The 24,204-nt window shown below is 39.1% G+C and overlaps 2 protein-coding genes across 8 annotated transcripts in view; one reads left to right on the top strand and one right to left on the bottom strand.

The window, feature by feature from the left end:
* The window catches only part of rgs6 (regulator of G protein signaling 6), a 93,932-nt gene extending 90,939 nt beyond the window's left edge, over window positions 1-2,993 (top strand). Inside the window, exons 16-18 of the mRNA XM_031730255.2 lie at window positions 215-304; window positions 859-912; window positions 1,781-2,993. Of these exons, the coding sequence (XP_031586115.1) occupies window positions 215-304; window positions 859-912; window positions 1,781-1,831 (195 nt within the window). The 3' untranslated portion in view covers window positions 1,832-2,993. The remainder of the gene's footprint in view (window positions 1-214; window positions 305-858; window positions 913-1,780) is intronic.
* A 1,462-nt stretch (window positions 2,994-4,455) lies between these two features.
* The window catches only part of lama2 (laminin, alpha 2), a 202,470-nt gene continuing 182,721 nt past the window's right edge, over window positions 4,456-24,204 (bottom strand). For 6 of the 7 annotated variants that reach the window (XM_039599289.1, XM_039599291.1, XM_039599290.1 and 3 more), the window contains 14 exons: window positions 21,675-21,826; window positions 21,393-21,569; window positions 19,474-19,645; window positions 17,707-17,799; window positions 13,641-13,753; window positions 11,373-11,466; window positions 10,851-10,946; window positions 10,360-10,440; window positions 9,272-9,349; window positions 8,881-8,950; window positions 8,591-8,719; window positions 8,220-8,350; window positions 5,731-5,950; window positions 4,456-5,553 (listed from right to left, as the gene is read on the bottom strand). In XM_039599289.1, the coding sequence (XP_039455223.1) occupies window positions 5,393-5,553; window positions 5,731-5,950; window positions 8,220-8,350; window positions 8,591-8,719; window positions 8,881-8,950; window positions 9,272-9,349; window positions 10,360-10,440; window positions 10,851-10,946; window positions 11,373-11,466; window positions 13,641-13,753; window positions 17,707-17,799; window positions 19,474-19,645; window positions 21,393-21,569; window positions 21,675-21,826 (1,767 nt within the window). In that variant the 3' untranslated portion in view covers window positions 4,456-5,392. The remainder of the gene's footprint in view (window positions 5,554-5,730; window positions 5,951-8,219; window positions 8,351-8,590; window positions 8,720-8,880; window positions 8,951-9,271; window positions 9,350-10,359; window positions 10,441-10,850; window positions 10,947-11,372; window positions 11,467-13,640; window positions 13,754-17,706; window positions 17,800-19,473; window positions 19,646-21,392; window positions 21,570-21,674; window positions 21,827-24,204) is intronic. The other variant, XM_039599293.1, reaches the window with a different exon arrangement.

The raw sequence follows: 24,204 nt of genomic DNA, 5'->3' as shown, positions 1-24,204 counted from the left end.
AAGAAAAGATTTCTCCTGTCAGTTACCTGGCAGTGTGCCTCAATCATCCTCTCCCGCTGAGAGGGTCTTGTTCAGTTTACTCTGCTTGAGTTGGAAAGTTTTGTACATCATTGACACATAGTTATATATAAACATAGCAGAATTGCACCGCCATCCATCCAAAACAAACTTCTCCTTCTTACTTGCCGTGTATCCCATCTTTCTGACCTCTAAGGACCACATCTACAAGCTGATGAAAAGTGACAGCTATTCACGTTTCCTACGCTCCAACCTGTACCAGGACCTTCTGATGGCGAGGAAGAAAGTAAGTGACTCTGTCATCTATTTATGAATTACTCTCTGTGGACATACAGAAGCTGCATCATTGAACATTAGCATCGGTGAAGCTGGGACTAAGGCAGGCTCCCCGACTTTACTTGGTAGAGATAAGTGGAGCAGTCTTTGTGACTTAATGACTGCTCAAAGTGCACACACAGCACTGTAACAGTCACACACATTGAGATAGAGTATAATTTGTGAATATGTCAAAGGGCATTTTGACATATTTGACACTGGATTGATGGGCAACCTGCTTTACCTCCTGAGCCAGAGCTGGCCCTGCTAGAGGCATTAATGAGGCATGAGGGGTGCACCGCATTCAGTCAGCTAAATTGCTGAGACGACCGCTAACAGCCCTTTTTCGAAAAGAAAGTGGAATACGGTATAGTATTTTCCAGCAATTACTGTAATGTCAATAATGTTTAAAAATATGCCTGCAATCTTGTGCAATTTTTGCGAACTGACTCTTAATGTGAAAGATGCAATTTTGGCTTTGAAAGAGTTGAACTCTCACACTCTTTACTTTTTGCTCGACTCTAGCCTGAAACGGAGCAGGGCCGACGCACCTCCCTGGAGAAGTTCACTCGCAGTGTGGTGAGTGTCCCGCTGGGTCTGGTTTTAACTCAAAGCACTGTACTAAGTTGTACTTCACACTGCTGCTGTCAGATTTATTTATTGTTATGAGAATGATTTTGGATGTAAATCTAGAGAAATGGAAAATTTATTACAGCTACTTTAACAAACTTTTTTTTTTTTTTTTAAATTGTACATCTGTGCTAAAGTATTTTTTGCAGTCATTAGATCATTTTGCACCTACAAAGAGTTTGATGGAGTCATTGCATGCATTTGGGAATTCAGGGGACATTTTCTTTTTTTAAACAATGGTTTAAAAGAATGGCATATTGAGTAATAAATGACTGTCCATTATACAAATTAGTTTGCCTAACTGTGTGGCTGAGAACAAGGGAAGAGGCAGGATGCATGCAAAATGATTACAATGTAAAATTACAGCTAAGCGGTTTGAGTGATTTCTGTGTTCTTCAGTGTTCGCTTTGGGGTGCCATTTCCCATGTGTTGCCATGTTTGTTTTTGCTTTATGAAATGCATCATTTCTTTCAGTTCAACGGATGAAGCCTTTGGTGTGCAAAGACGTGGAACTGTGACCAAACTATGCATTTCTCTGCAGACACATTATGAGCTTGATATCAAAGAAGAAAAAAATAAACATTAAGTCTTATTGGACTTAATATGGCGAGCTTGGAGCTCCCTAAGGCATCTCTCATTGTGTTACCGTTTTTTTCCCCCTTTTTTCAGGGCTAATATAATGTATTCTCACCTTGAGGTTTAATATATTTTTTGCAGACAAAGCTGTATGTGCATGCAGGTCGTCCTTCTTCTTTTTCTCCTTAGCGCCTTAGAAATCTTGAGAAAAAACCTTTAAACGATGACTCTTCTTTTCCAGGGCAAGTCATTGACGGGCAAACGACTGACGGGCCTCATGCAGTCATCCTGACAAGGCCTGGATGAAGAATAGGTGGAACCATACCCGGAAGAGCTGCTTACCTATGGGAAGCAGGTGGAAAAGGACCCTGGGGTGTGCTTGTGTAGCTGTGGGAGGTGGATAAGGGCGCCAAACAAGCTTACACCACTGGATTGGACTACTACCACATGTGAAACTCACCTCAGATCAGTTCAAGCGGACCGACAGCATGCAATAAGTCACCAGACCTGACACCAGTGCTGTCACAGTGTAGATGATAAACAATGCTACTTCTCTTAGGAAGTTTCTACAAAAATCAGCTGTACTAAGGAAAGCCGGGCTCAGTTGTTTCTCTCTATCTACTCATGTTAATATAGTAGCTGAAGAGGCTATTGCTTTTACTTTCAGTGATATAAACACGGAATGCTTGAATGCCTTGACAGATGTCAAACGAGACTTAGATTAAATGCTGTAGCTAGCTGTTTTATCTCATCATTCACTAGGATGATATAAGGGAATGAAACGTGGAAAGCGGTTTACAGACGATTGACTGCCAGGTGGTGTAGTACACTCACCTTCTGATTGACTAAAGCTTTTAGATCAACTTACTATTGTATGATACAAGATATGCCTCTGTATGTCCAATGCCTGTTTACTTGGTTACCGTGTGCGCTCACATTTAAATCAGCACACTTGCTGCTTTTGTCTGTCTCCCTGCACTTATAGCTGTGTAATGTAGTACTGTAGTTGGTACAATAGTATGTGTTAGTATGTGCAACAGTAGCTACTAATACTGAAGTTAGTACAAGCACAAGCTGAAATGTCTGCTTTTAAATCCAAGTAAAGGGCACCAAACACGAAGGCCACACGTATCCTGGAAAGCATCCCAAAATCAGTGTTGACCTGATCATTTGGACATATTCTTAATATACAAATCAATAATTACTTTACCCTAAACATATATTGTGGACACCCAGAGGTCAACATCTTGTCATAAAAAGGTAAGTTGATAGGTTTACAAACAGTTGTATTGCTTTAAACGGGTGGGTGGATAAAGGTTAGGCTTTACTCTATCTTCTAAACATTCCACTGCAGGCAGCCACAGTAATGTTTATTTGGCTGACTTCTTACCATTCTTCACCTTATGTAAAGATGACAATAAAAGAGGAATGCACAATAAAGATGGGGTTTTGGACCCTTATGTCATCATGTCCATTTCTTTCTTCTTACAGAGAAAATGCATTAGATGACACTTCCAATAAGAACCCGGAATAAATGCCAAATTTTGAACTTTGAGTGCAATTTCAGCTAACAGGTGCGTCTTTGCACTTTGTGGTTACATACTGCCCCCTAGTGTCCTTTGGGTTGTAAGTGCTGGTTAAACGTCTCACCTTCTCTCATTTGCTGGCACGTGGAGCAAAACCATTACAGCTGGGCAACAAGTACGCTTTAAAAATGTACTATTAAAACCTAACTGTTAAACAGTACAGCTTTAAAGTGTTGTCCCTCTTGAATTTGATGCTTAGGAAATAAAGACTGATTATTACATCTAATGCTACAAAGAGCTTTTTAGTATCTTGCCATCTTAGTAATAGCTGTGAAGTGCAATAGCTCCATCTGGTGGATGTTTTATTAAGAAACAATTTTTTTTTTTACCTTTTATATCTTCCTCTTCCTCTCCATGTTATATTTAAATAAGGCATATTTTTTTTAGATTTCCCTCTGTACACCACTACAGTGGGTTTCAAATCCAGCAATATGTGATTCAAGTACAGACTTTCAGCTTTAATTCATGAGGTTCAGCAAAAGTATTAGAAATATTTTGAGAGGCTCAAAAGTATTTTGACAAGCAGTTTGAGGCTGTTGCCTCGTTATTCCATGACAAACTTAGCAGATGAATAAATCACGTTAATTCCAAATGTTGAACTTCATTTTGGTAACAGACTGTCAATATGACAGGCAGATGTCAGTGCAGGTAAAGGAGGCTGAAAAAACAAAAATCCACGAGAGAGTGTAAAAGCTTTAGGAGTGGCCAAATAACTGAAAAGACCTTGAGGTCAAAGTCACTGATAACTTGTCTGAGATTTTTACTAGATGCACCTGTGGTATTGATTTAGAAATCATACACTGCCTCAATCTCAAGTTCTTGTGTTCATAAAGTTGACGGCAATACCTTATCAGCCTTTTACAGTCAAGGGGTAAAAATGAGTGACTGGCCAAATTATTATGGATCTAACTGTACACTTCCTGGATAAAACCATTTTGTCCCGAGTATCAAAAAAATGTTTTTACTTTTATATTTTAGTGATTTGTTAGTGTATGTTCTACATATAGTTGTAAAGCTTTTAGTGCATACTCAAGTTGTGGGAGAGATCAGTTTCTTGTGCATTATTGCTTAAAAACATATTGATCAAAAATTCCCATGTTCTAAACCGTTTTTTAGGAAAGAAGGTATCCGAAGAACAGACAGGAAAAAAACCAAAACCAACAATCCTGGTACACAGTGCAACTGTTTTCAAGATAAAAGACAAAACTGAACTTATTCAAAACATCAAAAAAATATCCCGAAAAGCAGCATCTGAATACTGTAAGCACATGTATTGCAATGCTGGATTTTAATACTTAGATGACAAACTCAAACACAGTGAGACTCACTTTATATCCATTACAAATTTATTGATCAGAGCTTCACATTGTGCGCTGGTCTGATAATAAACTGACAACTTCTTAGTAGATGTTTAAGATTATATTTGAAGAACTGGGATGGGTGGAGTGTAAAAGCAAAGCTTTCGATTTACCGTTCGATCCACGTCCCTACCCTCACCTATGGTCATGAGCTGTGGGTAGTGACCGAAAGAAAGAAGCGTCAGAAATGAACTTCCTCCGAAGGGTGGCTGGCCTCTCCCTTAGAGATAGGGTGAGAAGTTCAGCCATCCAGCAGGGGCTCAGAATAGAACCGATGCTCCTCCAAAGGAGGCAGTTGAGGCAGTTCAGGCATCTGGCAAGGATGCCTCCTGGGTGAGGTGTTTTGGGCACGTCCCACCGGGAGGAGGCCCTAGGGCAGACCCAGGACATGCTGGGGAGATTATAACTCTCGGCTGGTCTGGCAACGCCTTGGTGTTCCCCTAGACAAGCTGGAGGAGATGGCTGGGGAGAGGGAGGTTTCCTTAGGCTGCTGCCCCCGCGACCCGGCCCCAGATAAGCAGAAGAAGATGGATGGACTGCAATATCGCATGTTGGTAGCATCAGAATACTTGTTTGGTTAGACTTGTTATTGTTTATATTTTAAATTGAGTGAAGAAAAACGCTCAGAAAGACATTTTTGATGTTACAATGCAAAAAGTGTAGCTGAGCTGGGCACTTATTTTTTAGGTACTTACACCAAACAAATGAATTGTGAGTAAATGAATTAATGAATGGCTGTAAAGGTACACTAATTTGGGAACAGAGAAACGTGTCATGAGTTCCAGGGCTTAAAAGAGTAATGACTGCACAGCTAACACACAAATTCACTCTGAGGAAATGGGTCAGCACATAAATTGGCATTAGGTGCCTTGGGAAAGCTGAGACCTTATTGAAAAGCAGTAAGGAGAATTAGGCAGCGACAGCGGGACAGGAAAGAGGCTGGACTCCTCTAATCTCCAGAGCCTTGTTGAAGTGCACCTCCATGGTCTTAGAAGACTTGGTGATCTTCAGGTTTCTTATACAACCATTAAAAGAGGTGCTGGTAGAAAGAGCTGCCTGGTGAACTCCAGCTGAGACAGAAACAAAAACACATAATCAAATTTACTCCATAATCCCTGAACAGGCTCTTCTCCTATAACATGTTTTCTATATATGCTAACAACAATTCATATGAACAGCAGTGTAAATGTGTTGGCATGTTTATTTACATTTGTGCAAGTATCATTTTAGGTAGGTGGCATTCATACCAGGATATCCTCCAACATATATGGGGTCGCTGGTGTCACAGGTGACAGACTGTGCATACGGACTGGCTGCTTCGCTCTGCTTCCCATCAACCACCAACTCCAGCTTGTTTCGTTTCTTGGTGGCGGTGACGGAGTGCCACTGTCCATCACAGAAGCCTTCTCCCTGAGGAATGTGCACCGCCGTAAAGCGCCCAGCGCCATTGTCAACATGGAAGAGCAGCTAAGAGAGAGGGAAAGGCAAATGGAAACAAAAAAACAAGCTTACTGCATGTAGTCAAACTAATTTCATGATTCTTTGAAAGTAAAAATTACTTTTTGTGACAAGTTTATTTAAAAAAAAAAAAAAAAATCCTCAATTTGTGGAGATGGACCAAGAACATGTTTGATGGGCCCAAACCTCACAAAGGAAAAAAGCTTTCTTTCTGGAGTTTCTTTACCTTTGTGTTATTTTTGCTGTTTTTTTACAGGGTTTTTTTTACGATCAAATTTGTATCAATGTCCTTTTCCTCTAAGCAGCATTTTTTTTATTTTTATTTTATAATGGACTAAAATCTAGACAGACTTCCATTTATCAAAAACTTGTGGGAATTACTTTTATTGATTTTTCAGGGTTTATTGGTGATGACGTTTATACATTTTGGTTGCTTTTGTATTTTATTTTTATTGCCTTATTTTATAGTGTATTTTTTTCTGTGTGTTACCAGTTTTTTGCAACACTTTGCTGCCGTGTTTCTTGGCTAGAAAACTAACACTCTTGTAAAAGAGATTTTTGATCTCGATAGTTATGCTGTCCTGGTTAAATAAGTAAAAAAGCCTGGGTTGAACTGCTTCATATTTCTGGAATATTATAGTGTGAGTTTTTTAAACACGTGCATTTCACAAAATGCTGAACTATTCCTTTATACTACAGTCACGTTAGTGCACTCCAATGGAGTTCTCACAGGTGGAGCGCAAGTTACCTGGCAGAAAAGTCATGCGGAATTAATGTTTAACATCAGAATCACTTTTACAGCGGAACAAGAAATTCGCAGCAGTTACGTTAATAATATGCACATCTGCTGCATCTCTGAAAAGCTGCAGCCGCATGCGTAATTCAAGGGCCGCAATAAAGGAGTGTAGTGAAAAGTGCGAACATGTGGTCGGGTCTGTCGTCCATTGTTTATAGTGGCACTATATTGCGCCTGTCGACTTACACACTCGGCTGCAGTTTTTCGGCTACAGCCTACGCATATCAACAACAACAACAACAACAACAACAGGACCCAGTTCATTCTGTTCTAAGCCGGGGAGACATGACTGGGGATGCCGCACAGGTGCGTCTGTCTGCCCCGCAGCCACGCCGCAGTCCACGCCCCGCCACAGCTTTGCAGTCAAAAACAGGCTGACTGCAGCCACTAAGAGTGAATAGCATTAAACTCTCACTAAATTATATATTTTTCATTTCTGTTCACAAGTTTCTGGATTTCTTTTTTTTTCTAAGACTAAGACTGAACTTTATTTTTCCATGTCTCACATTCTGTTTAACTTGTTGCTCTTTTTAAGAAGTGTTGCAGACTAATGAAGCAGTCTAGTGACAAAAGATACAAATAGTTGTTTAAAATGAAAGTTGTTAGTTTAAAACAAAAATTACTGAATGATTCATTGTGAATGAGTTTATTATCTAAATCAAGTTGCAGCTTTTCTGTCATTATTTTGTTTAGATGGGGCGTGAAAATATTTCTTCCTGCCACGTGGGGAATGATGTAAAAAGTTTGAGAACCACTGCGCAGTGCAACAGTGGCTGGAGATTGCAGCATGAACAAAATTATTAAGACCATGTACAGTGAAACTGAAAGCAGCCTCTGAAATGGCCGTTTTGAACATGGGTGCTATGTCTGCAACCATAACTGCACAAAACAGTGTCAGTCTGCAACTGAATGGCTTCAATGTGTTAATTACATGCAATCTGTTTGTAATAATCGCAAATCTGTTACACAGAAATTCACATTAAGTATTTATGTTTAAAGTTCAGCCAGAACTTCATAGATTTGAAACTGAAATTCAGAAATTCATGATTTCTGTGATTTAATTGTAAGATGGCATACAGTTTTTAATATGGCAATGGAAGCAGTTGGCAACCAGAGTCCCTCAGTGTGTCTAACAACAGGGAACTTATTGTGAGACATGTTACAGACAAATTGCGCTCATTGGTGCAAAGTGACTCAGATTGATTGATGTGTTGGCAATTTTTTTGCATTTATAAATCAGACAGTAGCAAAGATTTGCTGCTGATCAATCGGTCAAAAATGATTGACCAAAGGTTAAGGGCGTTGCATGTTTAACCTCTGGACAACCAGCTGGTCACCACAACTACTTGCATTCAGTCAGCAAAGGTGAAAAAATTCAGTCCAATCCCTGCTGATTTTTTCTAGTCACAAGGAGGGTCTTATCCTATATTTACTATACACACTATATTTGGTGTGACTGAGCCATAAATGAGTGTTGTGTACCTTGCCATCGACAATTTCTAGCCCCAGTCCATCATTGCCTTGATTACTGACTGCCAAAAGCACTCCACTGGTTCTGCTGGTTCGGAACTCTAATGCTATAGACACATCCAGACCCACTCTATAGGATGAGACTAGATAAAGACAAAGAGTAATTGTTGGTGAGAAATGGAAGGCACATTTTGTACAAAGACATTCCAATAAGTAAAATTTATTCAGATCAATATATAATAAAATAAAATAGCAAAAGAACCAAAATCAGGTCATTGGTAGGTAATTTCTATGCATGTACAACATGACCAGAAAAAATATAAAATTAAAAAAATCTCATCTTATGTTCCCCTTTCATGTACATGCTCTGAGCATCATCTCACCTGCTTTTAGAAAGCCAGTGCCCTCAAAATAAGTGCCTGTCTCAGTAGCAACGAAGCACCTTCCAACCATATGACTGGATGTGGGCGTGGCCATGTCTAGTTTAAAGTCAATCATGGACTCAGAAGAACCTTGATAGAACGAGAGCAAGTCAATAAAAACAATTTGGGTACATTCAAAAATACCATCTTGTATATCAAGCCGTAACAGTGTTCTTCTGGAAAAAAAAAACAAAAAACAAAAGAGACATTAAAACCAATATGCACTCATTAAATACAATACAAACCATTACCTGGAACACCTCCTACAGGGCTTCCAGCCACCCTAAGGTCACGAATACATCCATTGATGCTATAGAGAATCTTAAAGAAAAAAAGAATAAAAATGACTTTAGTTGAACAAAAATCACTCAAAATCTGACTGATACTAACGTCAGTCCTCGAAAACTGGATAATCATGCTAGAAGTTCTTAATTTTTATACTGAAATGACACTCAAGTTATTTCAATTAACTGATAACAACTGAACTGAAAACAAACAACTGAAGCACCGAATTGAAATGAAAATATGATGGCATGTGTTGACATGCAAAGAAAGACTTGCACACGTGTGTGTGTGTGTGTGTGTGTGTGTGTGTGTGTGTGTGTGTGTGTGTGTGTGTGTGTGTGGCTCTGTGTTTTTTACCGGTCCTATTCGTTTTGTGGTATAGTTTTGTGGTAATCCGCCAATGTACAGAATCCCCACCACATCTAACAGGTCAGCCTGGCAACAAGAACACAGTTCATTAAGGCAATATTTCTACAGTGCTCACAGTCACTTTGATGCACAATTTCATCTCTGTTAGTACAGATAATAAAACCAATTCTGTCAGTCTGCTTCCTACGTTATTAATTGATTATTATAGTAAAGTGTCTCAGGATGACCATGTCAAGGTGATATAACAAAGAAAATTGACAAGACACAAAAATACAGCATAAAAATATAAAATTAGAAATGCAAACAGTAAAAACACCCCCTTGCTGGGCCACAGTTTCTAGTCTAAATATGAACAAATATTTCCTCTCCCAACGCAGCATGCAAAGTCTTTTCCTCTGATTTTTTTTTCCTTTGTGCTATGCAGTGTTGTAAAACACTTTATTTTGTTTTCCTGTATTCCTGTGTACAACATCTTTGACATAAAGCATTGTGAAACTTTGTGTTAGCCATAGTTTAAATTCATGATTTACTGAATGACATATTGGCAGGACTTTGACTACCTCGTTGTGATGATAGAGGGCAGAAACAGGACTTGGGCTCAGTGATGTAAGTTTTAATTCTAGGTTTCAGTGTTACGGAGCTGGTCCTCTTAGCATGTACATCACTATGGACACTTACAGCTGGCACGCTAGTGATGCTTACAGCTTAGATACTGTGTTTAACTTCTTCATATTTCTGAAATATTATAGTGCAAGTTTTGAATAAAATACACCACTGTGCAGCCAGCAGACCTGGCAGCATATGCTGCCAACACCCATTCTTTCACGTAAACGCGCCTGTAGCTAGATATCGAACCCCTAGGTTCACTTATTGTTTGGCAGGACTGCCAGTGTTAAGAAGCTAGAAAAGGAATAACACCTTGGATGTATAAACTTCCTTTATAGTACAGCTCCAAGGACTATTTCTGATGTCACTGACAAGTAATGAGTAACGTATTAGAAATGGAGTTTGAGCAAATGACAGCTTTTGCAGGTCATGCATTGTGTTCTGCTACATGTATGAGTTATTCTGAGCACCTTCTTTGGACTTGACATCATTTTTTGGAACCGCCTATTCACAACAAGCGTGGCTCTCTGCCTGTCACGCGTTACACTGATCTAGGAACAAAAACAGAGACAGAGAAAGAACAAAAAGGAACATGGTGAAGTAACAGAATCACAAGCATCCGATAGTTTCATCAATGTTGCTTAGGACGTATGAAGACTGACAACTTGTCTTTACATGCTGTGACTTTTCCAATGTATGCATTGCAGTGTAACACAAAGTGTTATTCCTAATAAGGAAAGTGCAGATTTTCTATTATAAACAATTCTTTTAAGAGCTATAAAACAACAAGCAACAGAACTTTTATTCCAGAAACGATAATTGCAGTTAAGCTCCTGAAACAGTAAATATTTTTAATCTTCTCTTAATGTTGCATACAAGATGTCATGCAGATAAAATCCAGACAGGAGATGCTGTTCAAATAATTGAAGAAATGTGTTTAAAAACTTAAGAACTGTTGTACCTTATGCCAGCTCCCATCATTGATGGAGTATGGGACACAGTCAGATATGTTTCCATGGCCAAGATCATAACCCAGACAAACCTGACCATTCTTGATCTTAAAGAATAAAAAAAGGGTTTTCATGATAGATGAAGGAGAATAACAAGCAGACATGTAAAACAGAGTACATACAGCTTTAGCCTCTATACAGTTCTACAGCATAGACAGAAATCAAACTGGAAATTTATCAGCTGAAATCTTTTAAGTTGTAAAAGCAGTTCAGAGTGTGTACCTACTGGGCCCAAATTGGAAAACAAACACACAAACTTGAGCACTTCATGGCACATAAATAAGAAGCGGGAGCTGTTCTTCCAGATTAAACATAACTGAAAAGTGTCAAAAGCTTTAACAGGTACAGTAATAAAACAGCAACGTACCCTTTATATCCCTCTATGACATTAAGTCTTAAACTACAAAAATACTACAGGACAAACAACAGTAGAGAAACAACTAAAAGCACGTGATAGGAAATTACATGGTTACCTGTATGGAAACAAAGTCAGCATGGTTGATTCTTGCCATGTAGAAAATAAGACCGGATGACTCCTTTGTCCTCAGCTCAAACTCAATTTTCAGTCTGTGGAGAAAAAACCCCCACAACAAACAGGAATACATTGTAGTATAGTACAAGAAAAGGTTTCTGAATTGTCAAGGCAAACAGGATCTGACTAAACTGATGACACACTAACAGTTGTATTTTTTGTAATTGCACAGATGCAAACCAGAAGAAATAAATAAATGAACCTCTGCATTACTGATTTCTGTTAAGGCTAACTGAAGAGAGGGATTGGAAGAGTTGGTTGTAGAGCTGTGAGGCTCTTTAAATAAAAACACAGAGCATTCTTACTGACAACGCCTGCTCTCTAAAGAAAGATACGTTGGTTTGAACCAAGGACTTAAAATGAGCATCATAGAGAAACTGTATGTGAAGCATACAGTCCCTGGACGTTTATAAATCCACAATAAGAAACTGTGTATAAATGGAGGAAATACAGGACTGTTGCTACTCTACTGGAAGTTGGCATCCACCATATATCCTGAAGTCCTAGTGAAGAAGAACTCAAGCATAACAGGAAAAAAACAGATGCATAAATCAATACAACTTGCTAGTTTTTCCAGTGAGTTCACATTTAGAATTTAAGTTAATGAAAGCCATCGCACGACCACATTGTGGCATGTTTCAGGTTTGCAAGAGACCTCAGAACAAAATTCTTGGATAATATTCTGAGATATAAAAGTTGAACTTTTTGGCAAAAGACACACTGTTGTGGAGGGAATGTTGTGATTCAGGCTTTGCGACTTAAGCACCTGGATTCCTTGCAATCATTGTGCCTTGTAGCCTGTGAGTCTAAAGTTACTGCAGGAGCAGTCCAAAAAGATGACAACCTAAAGCAACCTGAACAACCCAAAGAACAAATGAATGGTTGAAAACTAAAAAATAAAGAGTCAAAAAAGGCTACTGATACAAAGGACATTACTAAATTCGCGTAAGACAGGAACTCTTAAAGGACTGTGACCAGTTTCTGTTAGCTTAGCTTAGTCAAACTGTTGGATTGATTGAGATCAGGGCATACAGCATAAGAAATAATGTCTATTACGTCCTTTCACGGTATTATTTCAATATTTCAAACCATATTTTCCACCCCAAAGATTTACATTAGGAATTTTCTTTAGTTCTGCATAGCCTTGATTATTACAAGAGGTGTTTCTAAGGACAAACTGGAGTTTGAAGAGTTCAATATCTGACTCGAGTTTGTGTTTTCTAGCACTGACAGATACACAGAATAATGGATACATGTGGATTTACTTGGACAGCAGGCTGCCCTGCAGCTTAGGGAGCATGTGAAGTAATTAAATGTTACAATTGTGATTCATAAAACAGTCAAAGACACTGCCTAAGACACAAATCCCTCGTTTGCACAGACCACCAGGACAACAACTAAAACATACTCAGACCTTCGCCTTGTTTGTAGAGTGTGTTTTTAAAAAACAAATCATATTCAGTTTTTTGGTTACTGTCAGTTTGCTGTGGACCAGCCGTCAAAACAACCCTTCTGGTCCACAACATGTTCATTTTTTTAAGACGTTGTTTCTTATACAGTAGATTTTGACCCAGTGTGCACCTGTGTGTTTGTAGGAATCACATCCTGCCAAAACTATCACTCACTTCTGCTTCTCTTTATTTATTTAGAAATGTGCTCCGTACTGCAGATCACACACACATATCTGGGGTTGCTATGTTAACTATGTTACATGTGGTGGGGTTATACTGTAGCTACATCTGTAACTGGGGTGACTAACTTTTACAGTATTTTCTTTTCAAGCCGCTTCATCCAATTATGTAATTATTCAGAAAACCATTAAGGGCATATCATCTGTAATTATGACGTACTTACTATGGTGCTTCAAATGCACACAGTTCTACTTGCATATTACAATTTCTTACTAAGGTGACAATGCCATTGTTGCTTTATAATATTTGAATATTTCCTCCCATTGCACATTTTTCTTTACTGTAAATAATTTGCAATAAACTCAAATTGATTTAGATGAATATTTTCATTGCTATTACATCCAAGTTTTACAAAACACTACAAAGGTTTGTCTCATCTATGACAGCTACTGCATAACTCCACTGTAAAAACCTAAATTCCACAAAGCAGCACTGTCCACATGTTAGCCAAGGACCATTAAAAAAAAATAAGTCAAATCCATTATTCATTTGAAAAAGCTCATTTGCTTTGAACGTACTTGTCTCTGACATTGTTGTCATCAAAGGCGAAGCTCATGTGGCTGTTTCTGGTCAATCCGAACTGATAGGCCTTCTCAAGTGCTGTTGGGGCCACAGCTGATGCACATGATTCCTGGAGATTGGGACATAACATGTCAGTTACAGTGACAAGGTCTCACCGCACCGCTTCAATTGGCTCTTGTCAACATGAACCCTAATACCCAGGCAGAACACATGCCAATCACACTAATAGGGTTCTTTCTTCTGATCTGCAAGGGCTTGAAGGGTTGGCAGGTCACGATGAGGCACCAAACACTACTTTACATAAGAGATGATTGAAAATGTTTGGAAAAAAAAAAATCACTTTAAAGGCACAGTAGTTTTTAGATGGGGTATTTATGATGTAATTTTAAAACTCTAACAATACAGTCAATTAAAAGTAATCTGATTGTAAAACACAGTATAGTTCAGTATAACATTCTCAGTCTTTTGCACTGCTGCTATGTTATGGACCATGAAACCTATGGTGTGTGTATCATCATAGGTAGGTTCAAACCCTTCCAATAAGCTAGTGGTTAAGTGGTTAAGAAAACAGGAGACTGGATGCTTGTCATGCTTATCAATTATGTTCTTCATCACATCAAAACAGCTGGTGGCAGAGCATATTTGGTGTTTTACTATGGAACATGGCATCGTCTAATTTTAGGATCCCTGTGCATGTTTTTATTTCATCTAAACCAGGCATCACAGCTGTTTTCTCTTGAATTTCTTTAGCTGTGTATTATTTTAGTAACTTATTCAATTAGTGTTTATGTGCTCTGCCTCTTCCCGTACTCTGCAGTTCAGTCAGCAACCACCAGGTGTCATTGTTGTATCTCAAAACATCTTATTTTAGGCCTTCCAAGACATTTCTCTTTTCTGCTTGCTTCTATTTAATCCCTCCTCACTCTTATACCTCTTCTCCTTTTCCAAGTCTTTATATTTTCCCTAATTTCACGATGCCCACCTTTCCTCCCATCTGCCGCTTTCATTTTCCCTCCACTCCTGCATACTTTTATCTTGCTTCTTCTCTTTCCTTACTTTATTCCTTCCTTCCATTGTCCTCGCTTTTACAATTACTTTATTTCCCCACAATTATTTCCTCTTCTTTCATATTTTCCTATACTAGCATAAGATGCAACTGTACTTTGCTTGTTACTCTAAAACAATATCCAATTTCACTTTCTCCTTTTTAAAAAAAAATGATACCTCCTTTATTTTTGTCTACTTGTCTCAAAACTCAAAACATCTGTCTTTTTCCCTCCATGATATCATCTTCACTGGTTTATATTTCTTATTCATTTTTTCTTTCTAAGTCTCCTGTAGTATTCTTCATCCTTTGTGCGCCCATCATCTGCTTTACCATCTTTGCCTCTCCTCCCACCCACCCAATTTTCCTTTCTTCCCTCTCCTCCTGCTGTCTGTACCAGCATGTACTGATAAATCCCACTCATTCCACATTCTTTCACCATACATGGTTTTTCTTCTGCTTTGTTCTTCCCAAACTGTACTGATCTTCTATTTCCCTCAACTTTCTCCACTTTTCTACACCTCTTTTTTTGGCTTTTGCTTACCAAACCCTCTGTTCCCATCTTACCCTCCTGTCATTGTCCTCTCTCTCTACTTCTTGCTTTGCTTCTTGTCCTTGGCCCTTATCTGTTTCCCTCTATTTTTTCTTATCTTACACTTCTATCTTGTCTCACTTACAGACACCTGAAGTCCTTCCGTTTTGCTTCTACCTCATTTTGTTACCTCGTATCACCTCTAATTGTCTCTCCAGATCTAGACTAGTCTTCTGTTCACACCTCAGTATCTGCTCTTTCCTTTGTCCCCCCCCTAATTTTTTCCCCCTTCCAAAAAGCTTCACCTTCTAGTTTGTGTCTCTCCTCTTTTGAATATACAGTATTGCCTATTAAGTGATAAAGGTACTTTGCCATACTTCAAGTGTGAGTGCGTGACAAAGTTAGCAAGAGAGAGAGGATCTGAGACGACTGAGTGTATGTGTGTCTCAATCTCCAATCCTCTCTTGTTCCCTTTCAAGTGAAGACATTCCCCACACTGTGACCTTGCTTTGTTACAGCTGACACTCACCTCTTATCACTCTGTCCTCATATCCGCTCCTCCTCTTCAACCTCAGTCTTTTTTCCTCTTTCTTATTCTTCCCCTATCTAACAAAAGGCAGACGTCACTTGCTCAGAAGCCCTTTACTTCCCTCTCCTTTCATTCTTCTCCCGCTTCCTCTCCTCCGTCTTTCCATTAAGCCAACAAAAGGGGAGCGCCGCTCTGTTCAGAAAGACTCTCCCTTTTCGTTGCACCTTTTCTCTCTTTCCTCTCATCTGTCTTCTATCCTTTTCCATCCTCCTCTTCTTCCCTTCCCTCATCCCTTCTGCGTATTTCCATTAAGCTAACAATGGGAAGATGGTCTTCCATTCAGGTCTTTGGTTGGAGGTCACACCAATAGAAACTGTCCTTTAGCCAGGAATGTATGTATATATATATATGTGTCTGTGACGAGTGAAGATGAGCCTGTGTGTGTAGGTAAGAGTTTCCACCACTCTCTATAGTTATAAAGTATATACTGTGCTTACTGTATTTCAGCCACTGGAAAAAAGTTTTAGGGACCAAAAACTGCAGATTAAACTGATATACTGCAGCTAGGTCACCTGTTATACCTATGAAAATCTGGGATGATAGCTTTACAGGTGTTTAATACATACTATTTATGTGGTAGTTCGCTGCATTCGGGTATGTGTTAAAAACAATGGCACAATCACAGGAGTGAAAATTCCCCTCTACGTCAAACTGTGCAATGTTTAGAGAAAGTGAAGAAAAAGAGAAAAGACTTAACAAGTATGGCTTATTTGGAACGGTTGTCAGGAAAAAGTCTTAAGCTTGCAACTGCAACAGGAAAACAATCCCAAGCACAGCAGCAAATTTACAACAGAATGGCTGAAGAAATAATGAACCAAGGTGTTGCAATGACCAGACCTCAATCTGACTGCAATGCTGTGGTGGGAACTTAAGACAGCTGTGCATAAAAGAATGCCTGCAAACCTCAATGAAATGAGGCACTGTTGTAAAGGAGAGTGGGCCAGGATTCCTCCACAACAATGTGAGATACTGTTAAATTCATATAGATAATTATTATTCCAAGGTATTGCTGCAAAAGGTTGTTCTACAAGCTACTGAGTCACAATGTGGTCATTCTTAGTTTTTCACAGGAGTACCCAGAATCCTGTGAACCTTTATTATTTTTTTCCTGTTTATTTAGTTTTTATTATTCATGCCCTCTTTTGTGCCATAAAAACAGACATTTCTCAATTTGATTATCTCAGGTCTTTCAGATTTTCCCTGCCACGCTGTCTTTAAATGAACACAAACTGAATCCCAGAGACCACAAAATTGATGGAACACACAAAATAAATACTGAACACTCCCCTCAGTGAATGTCATCTCTTTTGCCAACGAGTTGAAGGCAGTCAACAAGGTTAATTGCAGCTGATAAATTGGTGCCAAACTATAACAGACACCATCGGAATACCAAACAAGTAAGCCCCTCTTCTTCTCAGTACCTAATGTTAAGGGCTCTCGAACAAAGCACTTAACCCTCAGCTGCTCTGGCAGAGGTGGTCAGTCACTGCCAGTTGAGGGCTGTGTTTGCACCAATTTCTCTGCCTGGCCTCAAGTAGCAGACAGATAGAAGAGAACCTAGGGTCAGTCTCATGATAACTTGTTAGCTAGCCTAAGGCCAAAGAAGGAGTGATGCCATGGGTGCAGTAAACACAAGGTTACTCTCCAGTCCACTAAATCTGTGTCTGAAAATAGTTACCAACAACTGTTTAATGTTTCTCTCTCTGAATAGTGTCTGCTAACTAGCGCTTCTAGAAAATAATACAATTTTTATTTCTGAAAGATTAAATCATTTATTTGTCATCTTATCTTTTTTGATATCTTCTGATTAACACAATCTTACACTTGACTTTTCGATTAAAGTCTTAATAATAGCAAACCAGTGCTGAGTTAGTGTGTTTGCATGTGTGTGTATACCACATCTGAGCTGGGTTTCTGTTTATCACTGGACGGTGCTACAGTAGCAGGTGCACGGGTTGCAGCAGCAGGTGGGGAAGAGGGCGTGGCCTCCTGCAAGTCAGCAGTTGGAGAGTCGGAAGGAAGCAGATTAGTGGCAGCCACAGAGCCAGAATGATGACAGAGCAGATGATAATGCCAAAAAGCAACGGTTCCCATTCCTTATTAGACTCTTACCATAGTTTCTTCTAACAGATGAATAGATCAGGGCTATTTCTAGTTTTTTGTTATTTTTTTTAAAGAAAAAGTCCAATTTTGCAGCTGAAAATATAACCTGTTTAACATTATTAATGTTGCAGCTCATTGTAAATGAAGGAAATTATAGAGCTGAGATTTAAAAAGCTAATTAGAGGCAGTTGTCACATTATCAATCAGAATACAAAGAGAAAAAGAAAAATGCTCAAATTAAAGTCTGAGTTATATTTTTCAGAGGTTCACTGAGGCCTGTGGCCATTATGGAGCCTCTTTGACCTCTAACTTGGTACTCGATGACTATCAGAAGAATCACAAATACAGAAAAAGCCGTGACAGAGAAGTGGAAAGTAAAGAAGCTCTTTTCATTCACGCGCATGCTGAGTGTTGTTTTCTGTCAACTGTGATTCAACCTGTGTTTACTTCTTCATTTTGACAATATCTTCTTACTGCTGATGAAAAATTCATGTCACAACCTGTGTGGAGAGCTCCATTGCTTAATCATTTGAAAACAATGTGCTAATAGGCAAAAATGCGCCGTTCAATTTTTAAAAACTGTTGTTTGATAATGAAAACATGTCAATATTTTAACAGTGTTGTATCCAGTACGAGACAAAAATGGCAGCAATGATGTTTCCCATAGTATCTGCTGTATACTACATTATGATGTTAATTTAACAGATGTCTCTAGGAGTCAAGAGTCTTAACAAAGCACCAAACAAACAAAGCATGACATATATAAATACACATTAAAAAACCCCTAATAACACTTGTGTAGATGAGAACTCAGAACTGTGGCTTTTACAGACTACAGTCTAAATCATAAAAGCAGATGAATTCTCAGCCCATAAAGCAACAAACCAGAATTATAGCTAAGATAGCAGAGCTCTTTGGCTCTGTGCTTGAAGATCAATGTTCCTTAAGAGGTGTAGTTTAGCAGCTAACTGGGTAACTGATAACCTATGCCTGCTGTAAGCCATATATGTGAAATATATCTTGCCTAACCCGGTGCTAAGAGTGTAAAAATGACTGACTTTACTGCCTGCCAGCTTCTTAGCATAGTGGCTAAATGTTAGCTCAGAGTGTTTGGCTCCTTTGCACTCATAAAGCATTAATTGTATGCACAGTTAGCCTAGCATAACGCCATGGCTCCACTCTGTATGACAGGCTGCCAGGGCTGGCATTTAGTGACTCAAGGCTAAAGGGACTATAAAGAAAAGTTAATGGGCTGTACAACTGCTGTGTGATGAATTGCTAAGCTAACATGGCAGGCCATGGCTGCATTTCATCAGAGAGAGGAAGGGAGAGAGTATATTCTGAATAACACAGTCAGAAAAATAGTACTGCAGCCCTGTAGGACACCTGTACACAGGTGAATGTGTGTATTTTTAATACACTGTGTTCTATGTGCCTAACATGCACATAATTATTTGTTTTTATATTTTGAAAATGTTCCAACAGTCTAAAACAGGCTGACTAAACAAAAACAATGGCCATTACAATTAGTTTAAGGGCATGTTGCTATATTACACTTACAGCAGGAGGACTTGGATGTGGTGAGATGGGGGTTGAGGGCTTCGAATCCTCTTTTTCTTTCTCGAGCTCCTTCTCTTCTGGTAGAGGAGGTGGAGGTGGCGGTGGGGCGAGGTTGGGGCACTGACCAATTTCAGCATTCTCAAAGGAAACAGGCTGAGAGAAATCTGACAAACTGAGAGAGGAACAGGCAGTTAGATGTAAAAAATCATGTGCACAACATAATTAAATAAAACTATACGTATCAAGGTTTGCTATGGTTTATTATTTCAAGCCTTAATTTCATTTTCTTCGCAAAATAAAGTAGATATTTAGTATTTTACATATACAAATAAAACTGCAACTAAGAAATATCAGGCTGAAATGACTATCATCACTGTCGCATGCGGTGGATTCCCTGCTGGTGAATAAAAACAACAATCTTGCCTATCTGATGAGCTACTAAACTTGTAAACAGGCCTGACATGCACATAATTTTATGGCTAAATCAATTGAGCATAGTCTTAGATCAGGGAGGCCACAAAACCAAGTTTAGCCCACGATTCCAATACATCAACTGATGCCAGCTGATTCAGTTTATACCCTTCTAAGTATTTATGCATATATTTGTTTCACACAGGGAACATTCTTGAAGTAGCTTTTCGCCCGTCTCCACTTGCTTTTTTCTCTTCAAGGCACTTTGCAACCAGCTTTCACCACGAGCCTCTCACGTCTTTTGTCACTGATCCCTGTTCTGCCCTGTTCCATAACATTACTTTAGATGGATATAACATTTTCTTTGACAAAAGTGATTCTGCCTTAGATACAATACCAGCAAAAAACACAGCAAAAGACTAAACAATCCCTGTTAGCCAAAAGCTTAGGCATCAGAATGCTCTAAAAGCTCAGCTTACAAGGATTTTACCAACTGATGCATCTAAATGATGAGAGCAGATGTGTGAGCAGAGCATTCCCACCCAGGTCGTTTATTTGGATGGGACTGCCAATCAGATCTTTTTGGCTTAAAGCAGGGGTGTCCAACTCCAGGCCTCAAGGGCTGGTGTCCTCCAGGTTTTAGATATCACCCTCGGTCAACACACCTGAATCAAATGATCAGTTCATTACCAGGCCTCTGGAGAACTTGAAGACATGTTGAGGAGGTAATTTTGCAATATAAATCAGCTGTGTTGGATCAAGGACACATCTAAATCCTGCAGGACAATGGCTCTCGAGGCCTGGAGTTGGACACCCCTGGCTTAAGAGGAGGGTGTCCTTAAAGGGAAGAGGTTGTTTCAGACACTGGGTGAACTGACAGACAAGCACGCAGATGTAGGCTTAGAAAAGGTCGGGGTGATAGGGCTGAAATGAAAGGAACGCCGCAATCATAAACAGACAAAGATGAGGTGGTGTAATCTGAGTTATGAGCATGTTTATGATGCTGGACAGTTCAATTACTGCTGTTCAGGCAGAAAGAGAGGCTTTATCATCATCAACACCACCAGCACGACCGTGACCTGCTGCAATTGCATTAACTACACTTTAACCTGTCAGTGTATAATGTCTATGGTGATCATTAAGACAGTAAGTACAGTGTTTAAATATGGATCAAACAGGTTTAACAGGAAAATCTTAAACATAATGTAAAGCAATGGGGATAGTGAATTAGTACTTTCGCCCATGTGTGACCTCAACATCGTAGGAGACAGAAGCTTTTCTAGTGTCAGATCCACATCTACAGTATGATTCACACTGTTTGTATCAACATTTTTTAAAAGCCAACTTAAAAACAAGTCTCCAACCTAAACTAGCATTTCAATAAACTGCTGTTAATCATCTTAAAAAAGCTCTGCTGTTCAACTGAAGATCATGCCTGCATCAAATAAATGTGTAGAAAACAAATCTGTTCATAGTTATATCTGACAGAGTGACAAAGTTTAACATACACAGCATTGATCATGAGGTTCCATATGCATCCTTTGAAGGGGATGTTGGCTCTGTTGGAGGTCTGCTCTACTTCTGCGGGAATACCACCAAGGAAGATACGCTGCAAGTTCAATGGCTGGTCATTGGGAAGCACGCCCTGCATCCTGGCTTCATCGTCCACCTGGACGGCAAAAGATCTTTTGGAAAACAAAGAAAAAACCCAAAATGAGGAAATGGATTATAACACACAATAAAACATCTTCAACAGGAGTTTGTTACTTTCTAAGAAAACAAACGCTAACCTGCCAGCTAGCCTCTCTATGCGGAGTGTGTGCTCTCTGCCATCATTCAGCGTGCCTTGTTCAGGTCGTCTGGTGGCTTGTCGCCGATTGTGGCTGCCGGTAGACACTACGACTTCCAGCGAACCTCTGGTCAGCATGACTGAGAGGTAGGGCTGCCAGAGTTGGAGATAAACTTTATTAACAGGGTTAACATGAACATTCAAACTAACACTAGGAGACAGAATATGGTAAAGTGTAAGTAAATTTGCATAAGTGAATGCAAAAGGACTTTATTTTTTTAAATTTAGTACATTCAGTCCAGTGAAATATATCAGAAACTTTATTTTGATGAGTAGAAAATGACATGAAAATGTAGGCGTTTGATTACAGATTATTTCCTAAAAACACACAGGGGAACTGCAACAACAACAACAATCTTTTTTTAGCTTCTAATCCATTCATGTTGTTTTAAAGAAGACACACACAAAAAAAATTAAATGCACATTCGGTTGTAACTCTATGTCCATATTGCGCAAAAAGGGAAAGAAAGGGCATTGGATGAAACGGACAGAAAAAGAAAAACAGAGTGAGGATTAGAGCAGAGAAAGGGTAGGGGGAATGAGGAGGTGAATGCGGGGAGATATATGGTATATAGAGAGAAATTGGGGGGAAATAAGCAAGATAAAGGAAGACGAGGGGAGTGGGGAGGAAAGGATAACAAGCGATGAGAGGAACGGAGAGGACAGGATAATAGGGGGAAGAGATGAGAGGGCAGAGAGCAAAACAGCAAGCACGATAGAGATGGCGAGAGAGAGAAAGAGTGAGACAGACAGAGAGGTGCTAGAGAGCAGTGGTGCAGGGTCAGGCTAATTTGAATTTTAATTCACTGTGTGCCAGAGGGCGAAGTGGGAGACAATTTACCACCTGAAAATGGAATTTCAATTTGAGGTCGGGGACAAATTGAACTGAGATGTAGCTACAACATGGCTCTCGCCGCGCCATCTCACACTCGTACATGGGTACAAAAGCGTGCACACACGCGTATACACACACACACACACACACACGCAGACTCACATACAGGCGCATTTTACAAGAATGTGCACAAATACAACATTCATGCAAAACATGGTATGCTTTTCTGCATTTCTCATTCTATATCTTCACTTTAGAGTGTAAAGCTGAAGCAGGTAGAACTGTGCAGTCCATATCTTTCAGCTCAGGCCTATTCAATATGTTTTTCACATTTTATGAGACAATCTAATGTCTTAATTAAAAACAAAAAGTAATGTGATATCTCGAGGCAGTCAAAACTAGTGCAATCATTAAGTGGATAAGAAGGAAAGAAAGAGTTTTGATCTCCAGTTTGTTTAAAGAAAATTCTCTGTTGTTTTGAATGAGTGAGGAACTCTTAGATGTACCTCAAAACTGTCATCATTTTACCTTCTCTCCTCCCTCTGTGCATATGCTGACTTTTCCCATAGACTGTATATAAAAGATGGAGATAGCACACATGCACATTCTTTAGCATTGCCGACATGGGGAAATTCTTCAAGTTAAAAAAAGGACTTCATAAAAGTCTAAGCAAAAAAAATGATACTGTTCACTATATCCTCAGTAAACACATTCATGGTAAGTTTATACTCTCAATCACTACTCGTGAGAAATATTGAATGTACAATTATAGTTCAATTTAGAATAAATCTGGTAAAAAAAAAAAAAAAAAACAGTATTATTTAGGAGTGTGGCTATATTTTGACCGACACGTTGCAACAGTACAGTTTTGCAGGGCTATTAGTTTTAACCCTTTAAGACCGGTCGGAGCGGGCACGCTCCATTTTACGTTATTTTCAGTTTTCCTGCAGTATATAAAATTGGTGTATCTCAAAAATAAAATTATGAAGACAGTCAAAATAAATTTCCTGTGGTGGGAAACTATTTTGTATTTACAGTTTTGAGGGATAAACCTCTTAAATTTCTCTAACTAGAAATATATGTAAAAAAACAAAACAAACGATTTTCTTTTTTTTGTAGTTTACTGCACTTTTTTGCAATTTATGTAGTTACTATGGGCTTAATGCATACATATTATTAAAATTTGGGATATGACGGTCGTATTGATGTATAGCAACTTGAAATGCTCCCAAAAATGGCACTACAGCAAGTAAAAATATAAAGATAAGTTCTGGCAGACTTGGCTCTTTGGTAGGTCTTAAAGGGTTAAAGTGGCCGCTGGCTAAAATGCTTGACAAATATTCGGTGACATCATGGCGGTCTCCATCTTTTACCTACAGGTTTGTTTTTAAGCTGGCCAGTAAAGAAATAAAAACAATCTACTGTTTTTCATCTTCCATAAGATGTTCTTATTCTTCCACCTCTTTTCTTCTTACCTCTCCTCTGTGCCTGTCCTTTCATTTTTTGCTCCCAGCTCTTTCCATTTTTTCAATTTTGTTCTCTCCCACAGCAGACGATCATCTCATTTCCTTTCTTTTTAGCTTTGTTCTTACTTCTCTATCCTTACTTTCACCTCTAAATCTCTCTCCTCCATCCC

Source organism: Oreochromis aureus, linkage group 15 (genome assembly GCF_013358895.1).
Source record: "Oreochromis aureus strain Israel breed Guangdong linkage group 15, ZZ_aureus, whole genome shotgun sequence".
Lineage (NCBI taxonomy): Eukaryota > Metazoa > Chordata > Actinopteri > Cichliformes > Cichlidae > Oreochromis > Oreochromis aureus.
This window is presented reverse-complemented; position numbering and strand designations above follow the sequence as displayed.